At 40.4% G+C, this 20,577-nt stretch overlaps 1 protein-coding gene across 3 annotated transcripts in view; it reads right to left on the bottom strand.

Moving 5' to 3' along the window:
• Positions 1-20,577, bottom strand: part of LOC122809734 — a gene marked incomplete at its 5' end in the record, with an annotated part of 455,767 nt that overhangs the window by 79,722 nt on the left and 355,468 nt on the right. For all 3 annotated transcript variants that reach the window (XM_044081441.1, XM_044081442.1, XM_044081443.1), the window contains 1 exon segment: positions 3,793-3,872. In XM_044081441.1, coding sequence (XP_043937376.1) covers positions 3,793-3,872 — 80 coding nt within the window.

Below are 20,577 nucleotides of genomic sequence, written 5' to 3'. Positions count from 1 at the left end.
ATTGTGCTTGTAGTTGAACTTGGTAGGTCAGTGCGGTGTTCCACAGGGTCATTGCTTGCCTGCATAGGGGATAGGAGTGTGTGCCCCCTTGCTTGTTTATGTACCACATTACCGTGGTGTTGTCTGTCTTTATTAGGAGTTGTCCTGGTTGTAGGAGGTCCTTGAAAACTGTTAGGGCATTTTGAACAGCTAGCATTTCGTTTTGATTGATATGCAGATTTCTTTGATCTGTAGACCATTTGCTCTTAATGCACTGTCCTGCCATGTGTGCTCCCCAGGCATAATCCGATGCATCTGTTGTTATAGTTTGTCTGGCTGTGGGTAAGATAAAAGGCTGACCCTTGATGAGGTGACATGCCTGAGCCCACCATAGAAACTCCTGTTGAAGACATGGAATGAGTGGTATCATTGTCTCCAAGCTGTGGCTGTGTTGAGTCCATATGCTTTTCAGGTACCATTGTAATTTCCTCATATGCAGTTTTGCAAATGGTATTAGTAGTATGCAAGATGCTATGAATCCCAAGGCCTGCAGAATTTTTCTTGCAGGGAGTTGGGTCTTTGTTGCCATCATTTTGAAGTATTGAGTCAGTTGTTCTTGCTTGTCTGGCGTGAGATAAGCCATCTGGGCCATTGTATTTAAGCTGGCACTCAGGAATATTATGTCTTGTGAGGGCACTAGTTTTTATTTCTTTTCGTTTACTGTGTACCCTAGGCAACTTATTAGGTGTTTGACAAACGCCAGATGCTTTAAAAGAATGTCCTTGCTTTCTGCTTGAATAAGGTAGTCATCCAGGTATGGATATATTTGAATTCCTCTTTGTCTGCAGTATGCAATTACTGGTGCCAGGCATTTTGTGAAAACCCTGGGTGCAGTAGATAAGCCAAAGGGCATTGCAAAGAATTGACAATGAGTTGAACCTGTAATAAAGCGGAGGTATCTTCTGCAATTTTGTCTGATAGGGATATGCAGGTATGCCTCCTTGAGATTCAACGTTACTAGCCAAGCCTTCTTGCCCAGCATGGGAAGAAGTTGCTGTAGTGTTAGCATCTTGAATTTAGGTACTTCCAGGTAGGTGTTTAGAATTGTGAGGTCCAGAATGAGTCTCCAGGCTTTGTCCTTTCTGGGGACTAGAAAGAGTCTTGAGTAAAATCCTTGTCCTTGCTCCTGTGTAGGTACCTGTTGAATGGCTCTCATGTCCATGAGAGCTGTAATTTGCTTTTGAGCCTCTGCCCATTGATTCGGTGGCAGGTTTGGCATTCCTTTTATCCTTGGTAAAGTGTGAAAATGGAATCTGTATCCTTGTGAGACAGTATTTAGGACCCATTTGTCTTTTGTGATGATGTTCCAGTTGTCTGCAAAAAGTGCTAATTTTCCTCCCATAGGAGCTGACAAGAGAGATTTGCTTGGCAGTCTGAGGGTTAAGTCATTGCGTTTGTCTTCCGATAGCTTGGGACCTGCCTTCTCCTCCTTTCTGGGTTGTGGTACCCCATTGTCGAGGTTTGTAAGGGCCTTGTGACTGACCTCTGCCCCTTGGCATCTGTATTTGCCCTTCTGTGGTCTGTCAGAAGCTGGAAAGGACCAGTTTTTTGTTGGCCAATTTCTGCTGAAACAAGGGGGTTGAACCTGTAAAAAATCCTTGACCGTCTGCATAGATTTTGCCTTATCCTCCATTTTCTTTAAAACCTCTTCTGCTTTTACACCAAATAAAACATCCTGCTGTAGAGGTGCATCCAATAACTTTGCTTTAACATGATCAGGTAGGGTTTGTTCTTTTAATCAAGCATGCCTACGTATGACAGACCCAGTCACTGCTGCTCTACAGGAAGCCTCCAAGGAATCAAATCCACATTGCAAAGTATGTTTTCCCACTTGTTCAGCTGCATGCAGCAAATCTTGCATTTCTTTGAAATCAGGCTGTTCTGAATGTGTGATCAATTTTTGTTTTAACTGAGACATCAGGTATTGCTGATATTTCAGCATGTGAAACTGGCAATTTAAGGCCCTCATGGCTAGAGTAGCTGAGGTATATACTTTCTTTCCTCATCTGTCTAGTGCTCTGGAATCCCTTTCAGAGGGCACAGGATTTTTAGCAATAGAAGCCTTAACCCCTTTGGGACCGTGGGAAATGGTTTCTGGGTCAGCAACAGGGCTTTTATATAGGAATTTGTGAAAGTTAGAGACTCTGTAGTATCTGTCTGGTTTGGCTGGAGCAGGCGGTAGGGAGTCTGGGTTAAGGCTAGATTCTAAATAAACATCATCCACAATGTCTAACACGGGTGGAATAGCCAGTGGTCTGTGCTGGGGTAGTAAAAGGAACTCTCGGAGCCTTTTCTTAGAATCAGAGTAATCCTGGCCTTCCCAGTGGAAATGTTCCCTCATGGTATGTAAAGTTTCCACAAAAGAGTAGTCTTCTGGGGGAGATGCTGAGGGAATAGACTCTTCAGCATCAGAATCTTCATAAGGGGGAAAAGAGTATTCCTGTTCCTCTGAAGAATCTGAGGAAATTGAGACCTGGTCAGAGGAAGCGTAATCCTCCTCCTGTCTTGGCCTTTTATCAGGAGGGGGATGGGAACCCCTGATTAGGGTAATTAAATCTTCAGCCATCTTAAGCATCTGTTTCTTAGGCATGGGGCCTTGTACTGGAGACTGCTGTACAGTCTTTTTTGTTTTTAAAGGAGTTTTCAGCTTTGCATAAGATTTAATGGTGAGTGTAGTCGGTCTGAAGACACCCTCTGCAACTGAAGGCGTTTCAACTGCACCGGAATCACCTTCAGCCCTGGAGTCGGAAGGGGCTAAAGATGAAGGTTGTGGAGGCCTAGTAATCTCCGCTTGGGAATCAGAAGCCGTCTGAGGTTCTAAATCAGTGGTCGTCAGGGGCTGCGTAGGCGCCTCACTGAAAACCAGAGAATCGGTGACGGTTCCAGCAGAGGCCTCGGAGTCTGGTTTTGGTCTCGGCTGCCTGTCCTTATCCTTGCATTTTTTATGCATTCCGGTACTCGGGTGCTCCGACGGCATGGTATAATTAAATTTCCTACCAAAATAATGTCGGGCGAAATCAAACCGTTTTATAGTTCGTTTATTAAACCTAGTGCAAAACCGACAACCTGTGACGTCGTGGTCTGGGCCTAGGCAAGGAGTACAATAAGAATGAAAGTCCTTATGAGGTACTTGCTTCCCACAAGAAATGCAATTGTTAACTTTTTCTGACATCGGACTGAGGCAAGAAAAGTTTCCCCAATGGGGTACTTAGCTTTATTGAAGACTTCGGTCTGAAATTTGATTTGAAAATCTCAGGACTTGCGAACTGCTTCTGCTTCGGGCACCGCGCGGCAAGAAAGACTGAAGAAAATGGTGTCAGATGCCTCTTATATACCCCTGGCGCACTGACGTCAGGGAAGAAGCGACAGCAACCGACGCCGGACCAAGACTTTGGAACTCTGGCCGACTGCGGGACCGCCTGACGGCAGGATAACCCAAGTGTGATGACTGCAGCAGTGTAACATGATGAACATTAGTCAATGCTCAGACTTCTGCAGCAAAAGTAACCAAAGATGACATCAGATGACTACCCTTTATACCACAGACATCCTGATGGTGGAAGAGAAGGGTATGTGCCAGGCCATTGGTACGGTGAAATCTCTGGTACTCAGGTCAGCCCCAGGCTCTGGCAAATGGGAAATTCCAAGGGTCTGAACTAGAACAATGAACTACAAAGAGCATAGCGAGTTTGAGTAAAGATTAGTTGATACCTTTACATATAGACACTTTTTAGGCATTAAGAGTAAACTTACCTTATAGACTGTATTGTTTTACAAAGATCAGAAGAAGGAGTTCCATACTGGTACTGAAATGTGGTTCCATCTGAATGTACCTATAAATAAAACAAAAACCTATGTCATGTTATTTATAATAAGCATTCTGAAATCTACACAAGCATCTCTGGAAATCTCAGTCTACACCTGCAATCAGCACAAGTCATTTATAATCATTAAGCAATGAGATGCCATCATAAAGAAAAGCAAGGGGTGGTGCCATACTGGGAATGAAACAGGACAAAATGAGGAAAACAGTCAACAGATACACAGATAGAGAGGGTTCAGGTAAAGATAGAATTAGCTGTCCTTAGAGAGGATAAAATACCACAACAAGAAGGGAAGCCTGGAAAGTGTGCTAGCCGATCTCCTGATGGAGATCTTCATAGATCAGTGGTCAGTGCAGAAGTGTCACAGGAATGAAGGACAGCAAAGATGGTACTCTAGTAAAAACAAGGGAACTTGAAAACTCAGGCAAACTGCAGCCTTTTAGTTTACAAAAAGAAGCAGGCAGAGTCATGGAGAGAATCTTGCAGTGAAGGCTGAGTAACTTCCTTTGTTAAGGGAGCCAACCTAGATGTCAGCAAGGCCTATAACTCAGTCTCTTATAAGTCATTAATAAGAAAACTTAAGGGGCTGTGAGTAGGACCACATGTCTGAGGAACTGGACTGCTGAATGTTATTTTCTGGAAGGTGACTAGCAGAATGCTAGCCACTACAGGGAGAAATGTGTAATTGCTTCACAGTGAGACTCTGTAATTTTGAAAAATAGAAAATGTCTCTGCACACCAGGCATTCTAACATTTTTACACTGAATTATTAGGTAACAGATATGCCATCTTCATTTTCAAAGTCAGAAAATGAAACCTGGATAATAAATATCTGACATGAGGCAGCAAACAGTTAAAAAAAATCACATCCCACTACTGAAAGAGTTGCCTTTAGATGAAAAATCTATAAAGATACAGCTATATTGATATATTTACCAGTCTCAGGTATTTTGCAGGGTTTCTGATTGTTTTTTTGTAGCCGCAGTATCTCCCTCTGTCCAGGTTCTCATTATAATCTGAAATACCATGTTTCCCTCACAGAGGTAGCCTAGTATCAGCCTGCCCACCATTACAACTTCTGTTGAGAATCTACTAGTTTCGGCCACCCAGCTAGCACCATTTTTAAATTAATATTTGGCTGGAACAATCCCTTCTCCTACTCAGTGCATGGTATGCTTGTCAGGTAAGTCAGATTTGCTGTGCGTGCTACGTTTGCAATGAATATGCTGACTTTGTTTAAACTAAGATTATACTAGATATATGCTGATGAGCGTTAGTTACATTCTCCCTTTGGTAGAGACTACAGCGCTGTTAGTGGTATATACCTCATTTTAATGCTTGAAAGGGGGTGGAGTAGTGCAACTGACTTCATTCCTTGCTGTTCCATATGAAGTGGTAAAACACTGAGCGATCCACTACTTGGACCAAAGGAGGTGAACCACATATGTTATAGAAATACTAACTGGTATATTTTGTTGTGGAAATGTGTTGAACTAAGTAACATCTTTCCACTGAAAACACAGTGATAGCTATTACATTGCTATGCTGTTACTGTTAACTTCTGAATTGCCAAATTATGCTTCCTGCACATAGTCTCTCATACTGTTGTGACCAAGGGTGGTGAATCACATATGTTATAGGGCTTCTAACTGGTATATTTTGTTGTGGAAGTGTGTTAAACTAAGTAACAATTTTCCATTGAAAACATAGCAATAACTGCTACATTGCAATGCTATAACTATTAACATTTTTGAAATGCAGCATTATGCTACCTGCACCTACTTTCTCATATTTCACGGGGACTGCAAGGAAACATATCCTGTACTAGTGATCTAATAAGATACTTCTCATTAAGTATTTTATTTTATCTGCATATTTTTATATTCACTAGAGCTCGTTGAAACATACAGTACACTAATACGATATTTATTCACTAAGTTTTGAATCGCTGCTAATTTTCCTCCCTCTCTTTAGTCTTTTTAGATACTTTCCAGCTTTCTATGGGTTGTCCCCCCACCTTGCCTTTGTTGCTGTTCATATCCCTACTGCTAAAGAGCAAATTGTCACCATAACCTTAGAAAAGTACATCCTGACAGAAAGTACGTCCTTGTCATCATATTTAACAGAATGTATACCTTATTTGTATAGTCTCTAGTGTAATTTACATGTTAAGTGGCGTGCACACCTCACTGGGACTGTATTCTCCAGGCACTCTTACCCTCCTAACACCAAACCTAGCAGCCTTTCCTCAACTTGCAACTTTCTAGCAATGGCAATGAAGAGAAACTAGCCATTAGACTACCATATGTAATTTCACCTAGTTTTCCCCATGTAGGCATTACAAATAGATGTTTGCTTTTATCAGCCATTACCCATACAGGTGCAGTTTTGCTTTTTATTTTCAGTACTGCTGTCAGTAATAAGCAGTTTTAATTTCATCCACAAGAAACCTCTTTTAACGTGAACTATACTTTATCTTAGGGATTTTGTAGGGTTTCTGATTGATTTTTGTAGCTGCAGTATCTCTCTCTGACCAGGTTCTGGATTCTAACTAACAAACTTGATTTAGCCTACCAATCAGATTGTTTCCAGATAGCATTAGTGATCTACCCACATGCTTAATTAGACACCATCTTCATCCCCACAGAAATACACTCTACCGACAAATTCACAACAAAAAAACTTTGATAACTCCATCTTACAAAAATGTGACTCAACCACATTCAAAATGCTACACTTAGATACTGCTGTAGATTACTTCAACGCTACTTTCCTTGAAATACTAAACAGGCTAGCCCCATGTAGAACTACTAGAGTAAAATCTAACTTCACCCCTTGGCTATCTAAAAATATGAAAAACTTACTCAAACTAAGAGACAAAGCCTGGACACTGTGGCACACCAACAAATATCAACTTAACCTAGAACACTAAAAACATCTTCGAAATAAAGCCAAATCCCAGGACAAACTACACAAAAAAAACATACTACACATCTATACAGAAAAAGCACCACAAGAATTCTGAAAAAATCTGGTCTGCCATGAATAAACTCCTTTAGCCACACCAGTCCTCAACTCCTACCCCATCAACCAGACCAATCCTCAACTCCTACCCCATCAATCACTAACAATAATGACAGCATAGCTGCACAATTCAACTCTTTCTTTACAAATACTATACTCTCAATTACTAAGACCCACTGCAATGCACTCCCAACCATCCCAGCTAAACCCAAAGACAAATCTGTCTCCTTCTCTTTTAAACCTGTTGAAACTTACACCATAAAAAAACTAAAGCCCACAACCCTTGCAGCAGATAACCTGCCCTCTGATTTCTTAAAACTACCAGCAGATGCCATCTCCTATCTGGTCTCTATTCTCATTAACCACTGTATAACTGAACAACATGTTTCTCCAATCTGGAAAATGGCTTACATAATCCAGCTACACAAAGGTGGCACCTCTACTGAATTCTCCAACTACAGACCTACAGCAACCTTATCACCCCTATCCAAAAAATGCATTCATATGCAGTGCTTCAACTACCTCCTATTTAATAATCTCCTTTCTAGCACACAGGACAGTTTCTGCCCACATCATAGTACCACAACTGCCCTGCTCAGCTTTACCAATACTATCAACCAACGTACAAATGATGTGGATCTGGTATCCTCCTTCTACTTGGACCTATCCAAAGCGTTTCAGACTGTTTCTCACCAAAAAGTACTTAATTAACTCTTCTACCTAAAATTCAGCCATTCTTCAATCTCTTGGTTCTTTAGTTATTTAGCTAACCATCAACAAGCTGTCAAATAGCAGCATGACCTCCCTTCCCTTTTACCAGTTTCCATGGGGGTCCCTCAAGGATCAATACTAGGTCCACTGCTTTTGAGCATATTTACCAATAGGCTTCATACAACCACTTTTCTAGTCTCCATTGTCCAATACGCTGATAACTCCACTGTCATCTGTGCTGCACCTACCCTAATGGAACTCAAAACTAAAATGTAACAGTCCTTCCCAACTGTTGAAACCTGGTTATCAGATGCACAACTTATCTTGAATCCATCTTGAACTAAACTCATGCTCTTTCACCCAGTAAAACGTGCCCTCACAACTACATTTCAAATACTCTCTTCCAATAATACCATAATATCGACGGTAGGCCAAACAAAATTACTAGGTGTACTTCTTCTTCTTCTTTCGGCTTTTTCCGGTTAGGGGTCGCCACAGCGGATCACCTGTCTGCTCATGATTGGCAGTGGAGTTTTTACAGTGTCGAGTTGCCAGCCTGGCACCCAACCTTCCACAGGAGGCACACACATGCACGCACTCACACCTAGGGTCAATTTTGAGTGTCCAATCCACCTACAGCATGTCTTTGGGATGTGGGAGGAAACCGGAGCACCTGGAGGAAACCCACGCGACCACAGGGAGGACATGCAGACTCCGCACAGAAGGCACTCCAGCCGAGAATCGAAATGGAGAACCTCTTGCTGTGAGGTGACAATGCTAACCACTGCACTACCGTGGCCGCCCTACTAGGTGTACTAATAGACAGTAATCTTAACTTCGATACACACCTAGCCCAAACTATTAAAAAGACAGACGCAAAACTAGAAATTCTTTACAGACTCAAGCCCTTTGCTCACTAGCACCACAAGACAAGGAATCGCTGCAACTCACATACTCTCCATCCTGCTATATTGCCTCCCATAGCTTCACCAATCTAAAGAAAACTGAAATGGCCAAACTAGAAACCTGCTACAATAAAGCTGCTAAATTCGCTACCAGCTCCCTTCGCAAGTAAGCAAGTCCAGTTCAATAAAAGTGCGATTACACGAAAATGCACTTTTGTGAAAACCACATCAATGAACATAAAAAGAATCAAAATAAAATATTGAAAACAGAATTATGCAGGGGGCAAGCCCCCTGCACTCCCCACACCACCCCCGACTTATATATACTAACTCCAAAATCATACTACAGTGAGGAAAATGGAATATTCTCTTATCCTCACTGTACCACAATCTCTAATAACAAGTCATATACACATTACAGGCTCCTCTCTAGAGAACCGGCGAATGCTCTTCATTGATCAAACTATCCACTGCTATGTTCTAGATCTGGGAAACCCAAAATGGGTTACTCAAAACAAATTGCTTAAAGAAGGTGTATATGAATCAGCCACTAAATTAAAAAAAAAAAAAAAACTATTTACTACAGTAAGAGCTTTTGTCTGCTTGGAAATTGAAAATAAGATGTCACAAGAAGACAGCTGCAATATACAAACCAACCTTAAATAAACTAACAGCAGGAAAAACAGAACTGACTTAACCATTTTTTTTTGAAGTAAAAGAAGTCTAAACTTCTAATCCACTACCTTTTCTCTGACGATTGCCAGTTTTAGGAAGGATTAAGAGTTGAGGGGTAGAGCAAAATTTTGAGCCCAAATCAGGGACAATTGGGAAGTATGTGGCTATCACACGATTAAAAACTTAAAAAGCTTCGAAGTGCATCAAAATCATTCATTTTTTACAACATATATTAACCAAACATGACAACAATTCTATTTAAATGATGCAAAGTCTTGTTCTTTAAAACACATCTAAAATTATAAAATCATTAATTACGGATGCAGTGCAAACATCAAGCAAAATCTGCCATGTATAGTCTTTATGTTCTAATAAATTATACCAGTCAACTCCTCACATTTCATCAGCTTGGTAAGTCCATTACAAAAAATGATATTTAATAATATTAAATATTAAATATATTTTTTCTGTAGCTAGTATAGTGCACAATGTGAAGTAATGCACAAAAAACCAAAGACAAGCAAAGAATAATCCACGACCTTGAAGAAAGGAACCAGAACTCTGCTAAAGTCCACAAGGCTGTATTTTTATTTCTGAAGTGTTCCAAAAGTCACAGATAAAATCACACTGAAGTATTCCAAAAGTCACAGATAAAATCACACAAGCGCTTTCGCACAGGCAGTCCTGAGCTTTATGAAGTGAAAACAAAATGCAGTATGCAGTAACCTCCATTAAATAGCCTAGCAATTATACAATTAATTAATTAGTAAGTCTAGTACTAAGGTGTGGTGCTTTGGAGTTGGATGTTAAAAAAGTTAGTCATTATACCAACTCAAAAAATGAAATGTTTGCAACAACATCTGCACTTAAATAAAAATGACTAACCATAAAAAACATTTTAAAATACCAGTTTCCGTTCTGAAACCTAGGAAACTGGTATTTTAAAATGTTTTTTATGGTTAGTCATTTTTATTTAAGTGCAGATGTTGTTGCAAACATTTCATTTTTTGAGTTGGTATAATGACTAACTTTTTTAACATCCAACTCCAAAGCACCACACCTTAGTACTAGACTTACTAATTAATTAATTGTATAATTGCTAGGCTATTTAATGGAGGTTACTGCATACTGCATTTTGTTTTCACTTGATAAAGCTCAGGACTGCCTGAGCGAAAGCGCTTGTGTGATTTTATCTGTGACTTTTGGAATACTTCAGTGTGATTTTATCTGTGACTTTTGGAACACTTCAGAAATAAAAATACAGCCTTGTGGACTTTAGCAGAGTTCTGGTTCCTTTCTTCAAGGTCGTGGATTATTCTTTGATAGTGCACAATGTGCTTATAAAGAACAACACATAAATGTTTAGTCCTCATTGCTCCTAAAATTCTGGTGCAAGGCCTCCTAGCAGTCTTTCCCATATAAAAACTTTATATCCCAGACAAGCAGCCATATACATAACAAATTTAGAAGCAAATTTAAACAACCCTTGTGGAGCACAGGTCTGCCAGGTCACTGGACTGTAGTAACTGGATCCATCTGAAATATACATACACTAACTAAAATTCTCAATCTTGTAGGTACTCAATTTATTAAACTTACTATCCACTGAATTATCAAATATTCCTAAAACTCTTTGTCCATTTATTAACAAATACTGGTTTCTTTCATAATTTACTAAGAAAGGTAGAATTAGTTATTGAAATTCGACAGTTATTCCCTGGATCATCCTTAAAGGCTCCACAATCAAAAACTTAATTTAGAGCAATACCCATCTCTCATGGAGTTGGTTACTCCAGTAGTCTAGTTGTGTGTCTCTTAAATCTATTCAAAGAAATTCTTCCATTACAATGACAAGCATCTTTGGATGCTCTCCAAGAGGAAACGTATTTTGCACATACTCAGCTTCATGCTTTTGCTTCTCGTCATTATAAATTGTTATTCTTAAAACAATGACCTTGTAGTATACTTCATTTCATATACTACGGATGCACATTAGAATTATACAGTGATGTGTTACTGGCCATACTTTTGCAGCTAAAAAAAAAACATTAACTTGCTTATATTACTAGATTTACACATTTCCTGTGCTGTAGTGGTTGACAAAAGGAAACTATACTTATGTGAGATGACATGAAATACTCTGTTTAATATTTTTTTTTTGACGGTGCAAAGTACTTTTTCATGAAATACAGTCGGTGTTGCATTGTGAAAAGGGTTAAAGTGTTGAAGAGTTTATAAAAAGACACATGATGAAAAGTTTAACTATGTGACCTGGCACAGCAGAGTATTATAAAATGGATAAAACTGCCGATGAAGGAATCTGGAGACAGCAGTTGTAACTATTGCTGGATTATGGGCATCATGGGCCAGGAGATGAAAATTATAAAGGGCCTATTTGATGTGACAACAGCACAGTATTTTAGACTAAACTGGGAATACAAGCAGCAGGACCTATTTCAGACAGGTGGGCCTCGAGCTGAAGCTCAATTAACACACCCCCCCCCCATTAATCTGGCCCTGGATTAAACACATTTACAGAAAAGTGAAGCACACTCACAATATGAACAAGAAACATATGGAAATGATGATACACTGTCTTGTAATGCAATAATGTACAGCAAAGAGAAAAAGGACTGGGAGAAGGCATTGATGGTCTATGAGAAAGATGGTATCATATCTCCATATACCCTAACTATATATATATATATATATATATATATATATATATATATATATATATATATATATATATATACATATATACAGTTCCAAAATTTACATTAGTCTTCAATATTTGAAATAGCTGACACACAGGAGTATAAATCAGTTCAGGCTTCATTCTTAGAAAATTTAATCAATTTCTCCAAAGGAGAGAAATGTCCAGAATGTATGGCCTCAAGTCAGATGGTTCTCAGCTGAAAACTAATCACAGTCAGGCGGTAAGATGGACTGGATGCACAGCATGGTGCCTGGAGAGGCCCATGAAACACATGCATGTAGTAAAGGGATTCTAGGAATACATGGAGAATGTTTATGTACATAACAAGCTCAGTTCTCACCTTCAGACAAATTTCTTCCAAACATTTGGGAGACTGGGGATATGGAATCTGAATGGATCCTGTTCAGAGTCTCAGCTGAGGAACAGGAGATGTGGCATAAAGCTGGTCACCAGTGAGTATTGAAGGACATTAGAAGTGGGATAAGCTGTCATTTAAAAAGTGTTTTTCCATTTAGTGTGCTAGGAGGAATGGTCTCCAGATTTGACTGAGAAGTACTAACAACCCAGTAAAGCAGCAGATAACTGAATCATGGGGAGTGGGAGGAGTTTATTGAAATTGAATTTCTCTTTATGGATGACCGATATAATCACCATGTTGGATGACTGGCAGAAGATGACTTCCGCAACTGTAATACAAAGAACTGCAGTTTTCCAATGTATACCAAAAATCTATTAATTTGTAAACAGTTTTAGAAGCTCACATCTGTCTTATTAGTTTTGATTGTTTCTGTGGCTGCTGCATGTCCATGTTACTTTACTCTACTACTGCTGCTACTGTTAAGATTTTCCATCTCAAGTTATTATGCTTCTACTATTACTGCATTTAATTCTACTTACTTTTCTTTATTTGAACATATGACTAAAAATAGGGCTACCTGTACAAATGAATAAACACTAATGCTACCCTTTTCACATACCTGTATAATTAAATAAACAAATAAATATTAAGATGAAATTAATAACACATTCAAGACCCTGACTCACCTGATCTTTGAAATGCAAGAAGTACTGATGAAATACTATATGGAACTTTGAGAAATCAGTATCCTCCATAAACATTAAATACAGATAGCTTGGAACCTTCTTCATCAAGCTAAACCTCAGAGAATCCCTGGTTAGTGGAACATACAAAGAAATGGGCTGAATATGCCATAGCAGAAACAAACATTTTTAACTCTACAAAGTATTTAATGCTTCCCTTAGATAGCTTTATTAAGGTCTTGCAAAGCAGCCTCAATCTGTACTTTATCTATGTCCACATTTTTATTTCTGTGCAACTTCTTTCATAGTTCATAGGTTCATAGGTTCATAGGTTAGTACTAGGCTAACTGCCCTTGTGAGCCATTTTAAGCCTAGCCAGTTATCCCCTGTGAGATTCAAACCCTGTACCTTGTGTTTGTAAGGCAAACACCTTAACCATTAGGCCACCCTCCCAACCCCTTCTAACCTTGAATGATATGGAACTTTCCTTAAAGCATGCACCAGTAGGAATATGGCAGAATTTATCTGAATATGATGGACTCCCGTGTTAACAACTCAGACCACTAACTGTCGCAATCATCACTCTTTGCATGAAGATCATAATTTTTTCACCATGTTAATTCTTATTCATATATTTGCAAGGAAGCTATTAGTGGCCCAATGGTGACACTTACTGACCTGAAAAAGTAATTGCCTCACACACTGTATGCTTTTTTCTCTTTCATATTCATTGCTTTTAATGACTGAGAAGACTCTGCATTACTTTGCACCAGTATGTAATTTAAACACCATACTTTAATGATTAAGTCTGAGCTCGTCTGGTTAAATATTGTGTGTGTGTGTGTGTGTGTGTGTGTGTGTGTGTGTGTGTGTGTGTGTGTGTATGTATGTATATATATATATATATACATATACATATATATATATATATATCTATATATATATATATATATATATATATATATATATATATATATATATATATATATAGATATATATATATATGTTTTCACATTCCTGCTTGGTGTACATATTAGGCTAATGACCACCAGGGCCTTTATAAGCCTAGCTGTGCAACTCAAATGTGTCCCATGAGTTACATGCTTTAGACATTTATAGGGGGTGACTGTTATGATATGATTTACTGACTGCCTCTATCCATTAGAGACACTGGCATCAGACCAGTGGAGAATTTTCAACCCACACAATGTTCCGAGTTACACTGAAATAGGATTAGGAAGGGACTTTGTTTCACATGGCTGGGAAGCCTAATGCAGACAATTGGAATTACACATCTCCCCCCCTCTCTCTGTGTAGAAGACTTCAGTATAGAGATAGGGCTTGAGATGATCTGCATACGGCGTTGTGTTTATGCTCTGTATTCTATTTGTAAGGAACCTTTGCAGATGTTCCAGTTGTTGCATGTGTCTGGTAAGGTATATACCAGAGCGGGTATTAAATTCAATGATGGGTCTGATGAGAGCTGAGTATAGTGATCAAGTGACTTCCCTAGACCTAGATTCCATAACACTTACAAGTTGAACTACATAGAAGGATTTCCTTACTACCTTGGACACATGCTGGTCAAAGGCCAGGTTACTGTCTATGTGTTTTCCCAGATTCTTGACAACTGGGTCTACTCTTAGGGGTGTTTTATCGATGATGCAGTTTTCCCGGGTGGTTTACTTCAAAAAAGGTACTATAATGTACTTCTTAGCATTGAGTTTTAAGCTGTGGTCTTGACTTCTGAGAAGCAGATGCCAAGGAGAGGGACTCCACTAGTGACCTGCCTCTTTGTGGTGGTGGTCTCAGCAGTCCTAACATCCTGGGTCCTATCTGTGAGCCAGTTGGCTATCCAGCAAGTTATATAGGGATTTATGCCTAATTCCATAAGTTTGTTAATGCCAGAGTTTGGTATTGTATCAAATGCCTTAGCCTGCTCATGCAAGGCAGTATGCATTATTTTACCCTTATCCATTGCCTTGGTGACTATCTCAAAGAAGTTCACCAGGTTCAGTAGGCAGATGGATCCACTGTCTGAAGGCCTCCTTTGTCTTTGTTGATCATTATCGTGACATTTCTTTTTATGGCTTTGCATACAATACTACTCACATTAATGGACCTGTAGGTTCCAGGATCTTTTGACAGTCTACCCTTATGAAGAGGGATGACTGTTGCAGTCCTCATGATTTTTTTCTTTTGTTGTATAACCTGTTTAATTTGAGATGCCACTAGGGTGGTTTGTTTTTGGGGTTAGGTTTGGGCTTACTTCTGTGTACATACAGCAGCCTCTAAGGTTGTACAGAGTTTCTGGGAAGAATTCCCCATAGTCTGCTGTGTTCTCTGGGTTTGGAGGCTACTGAATTTTGACATACTATCACTTAATAAAGGTAGTTTGCCTTGGAATAGTTCCCAACTGTTACTGCATTTATTAAAGTTACTAAGCCGATTTTGATTTCAAAGGAGACAGTTTTATGGTCGGACCCTACCAGGGGGGCATGACATTTTGGGGGGAAGGGGCAGTGTTCTTCTTAATTTGTGAGTAAGAGGTCCTGTACTCTGTAAGGAGTCCAGTAACTGGTCAAGGGTGTTTGTAGTTATGAAGTTCAGGAATCTCTGTGTCTGCAGATAGGCTGTGGAGGATTCCCTGTCTATAGCAGGGTAATTAAAGCCCCCATAAGTAAAGTATTAGATAGGATATTGAGAGTTTCCAGTAGGTCTAAGTATGCACTATGAGTTTTGTGGGACACTGAGGGTGACCTATAGCCTGTTAGGATAGGGTATGGGATTTTATCTATTGAAACCTGCACATGGAGAAATTCCAGTGCACCAATCTGTTTAACTGACCTAGAGGTATGCTTGTTATAGATGTATATAGTACAGTTGTGTACACTTACTATAAATGTAGATGTTCGAGTGTATTCACTGTTGCAGTCATTACATTGGGTAATCTGCTGGCAAGTTGCCCTCAGTCGGCCTGAACAACAAAGTCTTGGGTCCTGCGTCGGTTGCTGTCTCCTCTTCCATGACGTCAGGTCGTCAGGGGTATAAAACATGCAGCCGACACCATTTTATTCAGTTTTTCTTGTCCCAGATGTCAGGTGCCCCACAAATGGGGAGCAAAAATATATATATATAAGTAAACAGTAAATATATATAAATACATTTTTAGAAGCATAAACTTTACCTTCAACTAAAAGCAAATACACCACAAAGGCTTTAGAGTATAGTGAAGGAAAGAAAGGGTATAGAAAGGGGGATGGCGGGTGGGTAACCCGGACTGCAACAGTGAATACACTCGAACATCTACATCTATGGTAAGTGTACACAACTGTACTATGTTCTTCGTGTTTCACTGTTGCAGTCATTACATTTGGGTAGAATCCCAAAGCTATGGATGGGAGGATGGAACTAAATAGCATTAGGAGCAGCTATAAGGCCCTGCAGAACTGCAGTGGCAAAGCCTGCCCTGGATTTAGAGAAGATAGGCAAATGATAATGCTTTGTGAAGGTATGAACAGAGCTCCAAGTAGTAGCAGCTTCTAGAATGTCTTTGGTTGGAACTTCTCCGAGAAAGGCTGCTGAGGTAGAGGCAAGCTCTGGTGGAATGTGACCTGATTCCCTTGGGTACATGTTTACCATGATGCAAGTAGCAGAAATGAATGCAGTGGTTTATCCACTTAGAAATACTCTGCTTTGATATAGCCTTTCCCTCTGATCCTGAAGCAAATGCCACCAGTAGCTGCTCAGACTTTCTTAGAGAATTGGTCCTGTTTAAGTAGAATCTTAGTTGTCTGTGTACGTCCAATGAATGCAGACTCCGCTCCCCCTTGTTCTGTGGATTTGGGTAAAAGGTTGGCAGGTGAATAGTTTGGTTAAGAGCCACACTGGATACCACCTTAAGCATAAAGGAAGGATTGGTCCTGAGGGACACCCTGTCCGGGTAAAATGTAATAAAAGGCTCCACAGCCATGAGAGCCTGTAGTTCTGAAACCCTTCTTACTGAAGTGATTGCCAAAAGGAAAGCTGTTTTCCAAGATAAAAACTTTATATCCACAGTAGCTGCTGGTTCAAAAGGAGGCAGGGTGAGTTTTTCCAGCACAAAATTGAGATCCCATGCAGGAGTTGGTGATCTTCTGGGAGGCCTTAAAATTTTGGCCCCTCTAAGATACTGTTTTAGCAGAGGATGAGAGATGATGGGAGCCTCCGTGTTGTAATGAGCCGAGATGGCAGAGGCATGGATTTTTATTGAAGAGAAGGATAGGCCCTTGTCAAGCATCTCAGTCAAGTATTGTAAAATCTGAAGGATATTTGGTATTGCTATGTCCGCTCCTTGTGCTTGGTTCCAAGCAAAGAATCTCTTCCATTTATCAGCATAAGATTTTCTAGTGCTAGGCCTTCTGGCTTCCAAAATGACAACCATAACAGATTTACTGAGAGGTATTGTTTGAATAATTACATGATCAGCCATGCTGCCAGGTTCAGAGTTTGGAGCTGAGTATGCAGAATTTGATTGTTCTGCTGAGACAGTAGATGAGGTATTTGAGGCAAGTACCAAGCAGGGAGTTGAGACATATTCCTTAAAATTGGGTACCAGTGCTGACAAGGCCAGTCCAGAGCAATTAGGATCATTCTTGTTTTTTCCTGTCTGACCTTTAGTAAGACCTTGGAGAGTAGAGGCTGAGGGGGAAAGGGATAGACTGACAGGTTTTTTCCAGCTGAAGGATAGAGCATCCAATGATCTGATGAAGATTATTTGAAAGTGCTTATCGTCTGTGAAAGAAAAGAGACTTTTATTGTTGCTTTTTAACCTTGAAGAAATTAAAATTCATTTTTAAACGTAATACCAGTTTACTTTTTGTGGACAGCGTTGTCTAGCTTCAGCCTTTATATCTACAAACATGACGTTTTGTAGTACCACCCTAGCTTGTTTGTCTGCCGTTGGTTTTTGCTGCTTTAGTAAGACCTTGGGGAGAAGAGGCAGAGGAGGGAAGGCGTAGACTGATAGGTTTTTCCAACTGAAGGATAGGGCATCCACTTTCCATGCTTGTCTGTGATAAGTCCTTATGCAAACAGATCTCTGTCTGGGCTCCCCCATTTCTGTGTTACCATGCTGAAGACTTGTGGATCCAGCTTCCACTCGTGAGGGTTCATAAGATTTCTGCTTAGGTCGTCTGCCAGAGTATTTTGTTTTCCTGGCAGGAATTGAGCTTGAAAATGTACTTGGTAAGTCAAGGCTGTGCCCCACAATGCCATGGCTAGTCTGCAAAGGGGGTAAGAATGTATACCCCCCTGCTTGTTTATATACCACATAACCGTGGTGTTGTCCGTCTTTATCAGTAGTTGTCCTGGATGAAGTAAGTCCTTGAAGGCTGTCACAGCATTCTGACCAGCTAGTATCTCTTTCTGGTTGATATCCAGATGCATTTCTTTTGGGTTCCATATACCCTGAATGCATCTCCCCGCCAGGTGGCCCCCCAAGCATAGTCTGATGCGTCTGTAGTTAGGATTTGGGTGGCAGGGGGTAGGGTGATTGACAGTCCCTTGTTTTGGTGACATGTCTCTGTCCACCAAAGAAACTCCTTTTGTAGGCAGGGAATGAGAGGAATCATTGTTTCCAGACTGTGACAATGTTGACTCCATAAATTTTTTAGGTACCATTGAAGTTTCCTCATATGCAGTCTTGCATATGGAATTAGTAGAATGCAGAATGCCATGAACCCCAAAGCCTGCAGAATTTGTCTTGCAGATAATTGGGTTTTTGTTGCCATCTGTTTGAAGTATATAGTCAGTTGCCTTTGTTTGTCTGGCGTTAGGTAAGCCATCTGGGCAGTTATATTCAAGCTTGCACCCAGGAATGTAATTTTTTGAGAGGGTACCAGTTGTGATTTCTTTTCGTTTATTGTGTACCCTAGGCATGTTAGAAGCCTTTTTACAAATGCCAGATGTTGAAAAAGAATGTCCTTGTTCTCTGCTTGAATAAGACAGTCATCCAAATAAGGATAGATTTGTATGCTTCTTTGTCTGCAAAATGCAATTACTGGTGCCAGGCACTTTGAAAAGACCCCGAGCGCAGTAGATAAGCCAAAGGGCAGTGCAGAGAATTGGTAATGCATAAAACCTGCCTTGATGCGGAGGTATCTTCTGCATGATTCCCTTATTGGGATATGCAGGTATGCCTCTTTTAAGTCTAGAGTCACTAACCAAGCATTCTTGCCCAGCATAGGCAGTAGCTGTTGTAAAGTCAGCATTTTGAATTTTGGAATGTCCAGGAACGGGTTCAAAATTGATAAGTCCAGTATTGGACGCCAGGCATTGTCTTTCCTGGGTACACAGAACAGTCTTGAATAAAAATCTTGTCCCTTTTCCTGTTCTGGTCCTTAGCCATTTTGATCATCTGTTTTTAGGCATAGGGGCCTGAGCACGTGGCTCATGTGTCGTTTTTTTAGACTTAGAAGATGTTTTTGAAGCTGGCATTGGTTTTATATACAAAATGTTAAGGCCTGAAAACACCCTCAGAAGCCGGTGCCTGCTCAGCAGCTCCGGACCCATCCAAGGGAGAGACATCCGCGGGTTCAATACTTTGAGAAACTCGCGGCATACCGAACTCCACATGGGTCTCAGTAGAGGCCTGCGACTCAAAAGTAGCGGGCATCAGGAGCTGCGAAAGCACCTCACTGAGTACCAGCGAACTGGCGACTGGCTTAGGAGAAGCTTTGTTGTTGATCTTGGACCTCGACGGTCTGTCTCTGCCTTTTTCTTTGTGTTTTTTGTGAACTCCGGTAGTCGGACTGCTAACTGACGACATTTCAGGGTAATTAAATCTGGATCCAAAATATTTTGAAGCAAAAATATACGGATGCTTGATAGTGCGTTGGTTAAATCTAGCACAAAACCGACAATAAGGCACATTATGATCTGGGCCTAGGCAAGGAATACAGTACAAATAAAAATCCTTATGAGGTATTTGCTTCCCACAAGTAATGCAATTATTAACTTTTACTGACATCGGTAAGGAGCAAGAAAAAGTTTCCCCAACGGGTACTTAGCTTTAGTTGAAGACTTTGGTTCTGAAACTCGAAAGCGAAAATTTCAGGAGTTGGCCGACTGGCACTTGCAAACTGCTTCTGCTTCGGGCACCGTGTGGCAAGAAAGACTGAATAAAATGGCGTCGGCTGCATGATTTATACCCCTGACGATCTGACGTCATGGAAGAGGAGACAGTAACTGACGCAGGACCCAAGACTTTGTTATTCAGGTCGACTGAGGGCAACCTGCCAGCAGATTACCCAAATGTAATGACTGCAACAGTGAAACATGAAGAACATCGACAAAACTCCACCTTTAGTCCATTTCTGTGCATCTATTGGCATAAAAGTGTGGAAGGCACTAAAAGATACAGTTGTGTACACTTACCATAAATGTAGATGATTGAGTGTATTCGCTGTTGCAGTCATCACATTTGGGTTATCTGTCTGCAGGTAGCCCTCAGCTAGCCTGAATACCAGAGTCTTGAGATTTCTGCGTCGGATGCTGTCGCTTCTTCCATGACGTCAGGTCATCAGGGGTATAGAACATGCAGCCGACGCCATTACATCAGTTTTTCTTGCCCAGATGTCAGGTGCTCCCACAATAGGAA

Source organism: Protopterus annectens, chromosome 8.part0 (assembly GCF_019279795.1).
Source record: "Protopterus annectens isolate FY-2018-M chromosome 8.part0, PAN1.0, whole genome shotgun sequence".
NCBI lineage: Eukaryota > Metazoa > Chordata > Ceratodontiformes > Protopteridae > Protopterus > Protopterus annectens.
The sequence above is the reverse complement of the archived record's forward strand: the minus strand, read 5'-3'. Positions and strand labels throughout refer to the sequence as shown.